A 6327-nucleotide genomic window follows, 5' to 3' on the forward strand; every position below is an offset into this window, starting at 1 on the left:
TAGAATTATAAATTGTATTTATTAATATGTAGAATTAGGTTTTATTTTAATATTTATGGTTTGCATATTAAGTTTTAGTAATTCTGTAATTTTCTTTTAGTTTTATTATAGTATAAGTAAAATTAAGGCATTTATCAATATTTTAAAATAGCTTTTAATTTATATTTTCAGTTGTGATGATGTTAGGTTTTAGTATTTTTGTGCTGATGGAAAATGACTTTATCATCTGTTAATTCTGTTCTAGAAGCTTCTTCTGTGTCTGTCTTCATGATCATGTTGATACCATGTGTCAAAACAAGTGTCAGACAAGAAATGTTATTTCTGTTAGGTAGGGGTCCCATAAAAGGGAATGTAAGCAATATGCATCACACTTGGTTAATAAGAGAATATCCTGGTATAGTTTAGAATATAAAAGATTGGGACTAAGGGTTATTCATTTGTCACACACTCTGCAGATGCTCTGTATGACTGTTTGACCTTCTCTTAAGAATAACTCGTTTCTTTGATACAGCTGCTTTCAGAGCCCCTATTCTATGGAAGCATATGGGTAGCAAAATTCATTTTGAAATGTAATATGCAAAATGACAATGCAATATGTAAAATGGCAATGTATTTCAGTATTTAAATTTACATTTTCCCATACATATGTGCAACATTTAGTGCAAAATGGAAATGAAATTTCAATGATATAATTTACATTTGCCATTTTCTACACTAGTTTTAATATGTAAATTAAAAACATATTTTAATGCTTTATAAGTTGCAAAATTAAAATGAAATTGTATTACCCAAATTGATTAGATATGTTTAACATGTCCAAGCAAAAAACGTTAGCAAAATTATCATTTAAATGCCATTTTTCCTAAATGCATTTAGACTTACAGGTAGGACACTCGAGATTGCATTTTCATCGTGATACCACGTGAGAATTGTAGCAAAATGCGGTGTGAATTTCAAAATGCCTTCTGAGCCAAATGTGCAGCAAAAGCGTAGCAAAATGGTGATTTAAATGTCTTTTATTCTTCTTAAATGCATTGACACTTACACTTAAGAAGTTTCAGTTGCATTTTCATTAAATACCCCACGATAATGTAGTTTAAGTCAATGTGGATTTGAAAATGCATTTTAAGCCGATCACGCCCCCAACCTGCCAATCATTATATCAAGACGGGGCTCGGCAACAAGATGCACAATAGGTCAATATTCACCATTAACCAAGCGCTTTTCACCGGTCTCAACATCTCTCACTGTTTTACACTCCGATTGATGCACATAAGCAGACACTGCAATTCTACACTTTTACCTACTTGCTACCATACTCAGTGTTGACAATTTAGTAGCTAGATTTAGCGACTTCCCCACCCCTTTTGAGACTTTTTTTTTTCAAAAGTTTAGGGACAAATATAGCAACTTCTTGGACAAAACTTATCTAAGTTCTCATCTTGCCCACTGATATAGATCAGTGAATTTGCCATTATGATGTCATCTAGTGACATTTAGCTACCAGTTTTAGCTACTTTCAATTAAAAGCAGTTGGCAACACACACTACACCGGATGCGAGCGGCACGACAAACGACAGTATTGAACCCATTATAATCAGCGATGCTGTCTACACTGGATGCGGCGCGACACGACAACTGTCGCGTCCGGTGTAGCCACGGTGTAAGGTGGCAAGTAAATAAGTGTAGAATTGCACTGTCTGTTTGCTTATGTGCATCAATCGGAGTGTAAAACAGTGAGAGATGTTGAGACCGGTGAAAAGCGCTTGGTTAATGGTGAATATTGACCTATTGTGCATCTTGTTGCCGAGCCCCGCCTTGATATAATGATTGGCAGGTTGGGGGCGTGATCTGCTTAGAATGCATTTTCAAATCCACATTGACTTAAACTACATTATCGCGGGGTATTTAATGAAAATGCAAAGTGTGAGTGTAAGTGTAAATGCATTTAAGAAAAATAAAATACATTTAAATCACCATTTTTGCTGCACATTTGGCTCAGAAGGCATTTTGAAATTCACACCGCATTTTGCTACAATTCTCACACGGTATCACGATGAAAATGCAATCTCAAGTGTCCTACCCGTAAGTCTGAACGCATTTAGGGAAAATGGCATTTAAATGATAATTTTGCTCCAGTTTTTGCCTGGAAATGTTAAACATATCTAATCAATTTGGGTAATACAATTTCATTTTAATTTTGCAACTTATAAAGCATTAAAATGTTTTTAATTTACATATTAAAACTAGTGTAGGAAATGGCAAATGTAAATTATATAATTGAATTTTCATTTTCATTTTGCACTAAATGTTGCAAATATGTATGGGAAAATGTAAATTTAAATAAAGAAATACATTGCCATTTTACACATTGCATTGTCATTTTGCATATTACATATCAAAATGAATTTTGCTACCAATATGCTTCCATATTATTCCTCACCATATACAATGTTTTTTTAAATTTTCCCTAACATTGCGTTTCTCATTTTCCTTTTTAAATATAGCTTTAATTTTGTTTCAGTTTTAGTAATTTTAGTACTTCAACAAACCTAATTCAGTGAGTTGCCAGGGTACCATTTCTATAACAATTCTCAAAGGGACAGTTCAGCCTAAAATTATCATTATTTATTCACCTTTATGTTGCTGCAAACTTGTGACTCTTTCTTAAGTCGAACACACAAGACACTATTTAAGGAAAATCTAGCTGCTCCTTTCCATACAATAAAAGTGTTTTTGCTGAAAATCTTCCCCTGCAGCCTGTAGCTCTCAAATCTCATTTATGAGCTCCACAGCTCCCTTCTCCATTTACTCTCATGTATAGAAAAGAGCTTTTCCCAAACCTTGTGCACTAGAGTGACCTGTGATTTAAGTTTCTTTTAAAAATTAAAGCTGTTAAAAATACATCTGGAACAGATCAAGTAATGGCGCAGCCCAGTTTTCTTCATAGTTAAGAACAGTTGACTGCTGAAATACCCCGAATATCAAATGAAATGCATCAGAGAATAAGCTAAGTTATAACTTCATATAAAAGATTTATTCTTACTAAAACAAATGTTTTAGTACTTTGTGGCAATACAAAAACAGATCTACAAACATTAAGTACAGACAGATATGGCAACGAAAAGCCTCAAATCTGACCGTTATATGCCAGCATTAATGCTTAAAAAATATTAAATATACACAGAAGTGCTATTGTAAAGGTGAATGTGGATAATGATGTGACCATGTCCTTCATGTCATCTTGCTGAGTTTGGGTCTTAAGGCGTTGAAGACGTTACATGGGTGCGGCCCCATCGGCCTGTGGAGTTTGGTCTGAGTTGGAAAAAAATAAAAAGCAGCCGGATTCAAAAGGTTTTGAACACCGCGCTGGAGTTGATCAGCATTTGAGTTGAGGCATGTGTTACTCACACATGCCATTGGGAGCTCCAGAGTGCTGAGCACCCATGACCTGTCCAGTACCAGCACTGCCCACCGAACGACCTAAGGAGGACACAAAAACCAGTGTTATTAAGATTAATATGAGTGTGCATGAGACAAAAGCGCTGACTGTGATTTATAGGAGAGTGTACCGTGGTGAAGAGGGTTGTATGCTGTACTACTGCTGCTCTGTGTAGCTCCTGTTTGTTGCTGCTGTTCCACGTTCTGCCGTGCCTTCATCTCGGCATATTTCACCTGCTCCAGGTGAAAGTTCTGCCTCTCCGACAATAACTGCTGTCTCTGCTGCTCCAGCTACAACAGACAGATATCAAATGAAGTTCAAACCTGAAATCTTCACATTAAAAATGCAGTTAGCAGTCAGCAAGATCTTTCTCGGTTTAAATAAAAAAGACAAAATGAAACCATAGAGGTTTGGAACAACATGAGGGTGAGTAAATGATAACACTTTCATTTTTAGGTGAACTATCCCTTTAAGAGATTACGAAAACTATTAATTTCCAAAAATAAATAAATGGCAATTAAGATGCATGTCGAAAAGCACTCTTGCACTGAAAAATAATTAGTGTTCTCTCATAAGTTTCTTGGAGTGATGCCAGGTCTTGTTTGAACAAGGCACTCTAACTCACAGCCTCTTTTTCTCGATCCATAATGGTCTCCAGCTCTTCAAAGTGTCTCAGTTTGATCTCCAACTTTTTCATCTGAGTCTCAACCAGCAGAGCCACCAGAGATTTGATTTTCCTCTCTTCTACTGCAGCCAAGTGCTAGAGGGACATAAGAGGAAGAAGGAGAAGAGTGAGTTCAGATGAATCACTATTTTTGTCACTATTAATGGTCACGGGAGCGGGTGCAAGGAAAGAGGTTGGACATCCACCTTTGCTTTGGTAGCTGCGGAGGCCAGTGCTGCAGCAGCAGCTGTGGCGATGTTTCCCTCCACCACCTCAAGCGCCACCCTTCTCTTCATCCCCTCCCCGTCCCCTTGGGTGAGGCCCATGTCAAAACTCTCCTCTGGATAGATGAAGAAATACAGTAGGGATTGCATGACTTATTTTTTTACTTGTTGTATAGAAAATAGTAGACTTTGTGAGAAACAAAGATTATATGAGCATGTAAACTACTGTTCAAAAGATTAGGGGTCAGTAAATAATTTTTTTTTAAGAAATGATAACCTTATCCTGAAAAACGTATCACAGTTTTAACAACAACAAAAATAGCATTACTATTGTTTTCAACACTGTTAATATGAAATGTTTCTTGAGCAGCAAATCCAAATATTAGAATTCTGAAGGATCATGTGACACTGAAGGCTGGAGTAATGGCTGCTGAAAATTCAGCTTCACCACCTCATGAATACATTATGTTTTAAAAATATATTAAAATAGAAAAGTTGTTTTAAATTGTAATAATATTTCACAATATTACTGTTTTACTGTAATATTTCTTAAATAAATGCTGCCTTGGTGAGCATAAACGTAGTCTGAATAGTATTGTAGTATACTATTTTGCCCACAGCTTTGGTGTACCTGAACTGTCACACCAACTGCAACTAACAATAAATATTTAACAATACAGCAGCACTGTTAAATCAAGGTGAATCAATGCAGAAGATTTAATATGCAGAGCATCTGTGATCCTCTGACCGGCTGTGCTCTCCTCTCCCCTCTCTCCTTCACTCTCTTCTTTCTCCTCGTTCTTCACACACTCTCCCTCTCCCAAGATGCTGTCACCCTCAAGCTACAACAGAAAGTACAGACTCAGTGACAATCACACTTTCCTTGTTAAGATTTGTGAATGAAGAACATAAAATATCAGAATGGATGATTATTTGTGTCTGAAGAAGGTTCTCATACCTTTTCATGCTGCTCATATTCAGTGTTCATCATTTCTATACCACTCCCATCTAAAAAAAGAAAAGAAAAGAGAGAACTTTGTATTAATCATAATCCCAATATTTATCATAAACTTTATTATATAATATTAGGTGTACAAAGGCCATATAAGACATTGATTAAATGACATTCAACATTTGAATATTTTCGTTCACTTATTGCCCTCCTCTGGATGTTTCAAGTATGACCATTCCAATTATTCTTTAATGAATCTTAAAACGGTTTTAACATGCACAACTAATCAACAGTTTGGGTCAGTAAGCCTTTTTTAATGTTTATGAAAGAATTATTGTATGCTCACCAAGGCTGCATTTATTGGGTTGAAAAATACAGAAAAAAACAGGAATATTGTGAAATATTATGAAAATTTACAATAAATTATCTATTTTAATATATTTGACATGATCCTTCTAATATGCTGATTTTGGTTGACCGTTGCAGGTTAATATGTTTGTGAAAAGTGTGAATTTTTTTTTTCAGGATTCTTGATATATGGGAAGTTCAAAAGAACAGCATTTATTTGAAATAGAAATCTCTTGTAACATTATAAATGTCTTTATAATGGATCAACTTGCTGAATGTATTAATTTATTTGAAAAAAAAACAAACAAAAAAACAATGTAATTTGTGTGCAAATAACAACTTTATTCAACTATTCTTCTCCTCATCCCGTTTGCCCGTTTCCCGGGGTGCTGCCGTTGTGGAGATTAAGGTTGAACCACTGATGTCACATGGACTATTTTAATGACGACTTTGCTGCGTTTCTGTGCCTTGATCATGGTAGTACCCTTGCTGTCTATGGAGGGTCAGAAAGCTCTCGGACTTCATCAAAAATATCTTAATTTGTGTTCTGAAGACGGCCGCTCCTTCGTCGAATCCGCCAGCTGCCGCTCACTCTAGCCCGCCGTGTGTGACGCTGTATGTTTATTGTGAAAGCGAAACTACTTTGTTTGGCCTTCCAAAAGAGGACACAACTAGAAATCAGTGGTTAAGTTGTATT

General features: G+C 35.8%; 1 protein-coding gene across 1 annotated transcript in view; it reads right to left on the reverse strand.

Moving 5' to 3' along the window:
* Positions 1-3039: 3039 nt before the first annotated feature.
* LOC107654761 (SWI/SNF complex subunit SMARCC1-like) overlaps positions 3040-6327 on the reverse strand; it is a 17650-nt gene continuing 14362 nt past the window's right edge. The window contains exons 22-28 of the mRNA XM_016442007.1: positions 5289-5338; positions 5079-5172; positions 4313-4446; positions 4068-4202; positions 3573-3732; positions 3412-3483; positions 3040-3315 (exon numbers count right to left, since the gene is read on the reverse strand). Coding sequence (XP_016297493.1) covers positions 3278-3315; positions 3412-3483; positions 3573-3732; positions 4068-4202; positions 4313-4446; positions 5079-5172; positions 5289-5338 — 683 coding nt within the window. The 3' untranslated portion in view covers positions 3040-3277. The remainder of the gene's footprint in view (positions 3316-3411; positions 3484-3572; positions 3733-4067; positions 4203-4312; positions 4447-5078; positions 5173-5288; positions 5339-6327) is intronic.

The sequence above is a fragment of the Sinocyclocheilus anshuiensis genome, unplaced genomic scaffold (genome assembly GCF_001515605.1).
Source record: "Sinocyclocheilus anshuiensis isolate Anshui unplaced genomic scaffold, SAMN03320099.WGS_v1.1 scaffold195, whole genome shotgun sequence".
NCBI classification, from domain to species: Eukaryota; Metazoa; Chordata; class Actinopteri; order Cypriniformes; family Cyprinidae; genus Sinocyclocheilus; species Sinocyclocheilus anshuiensis.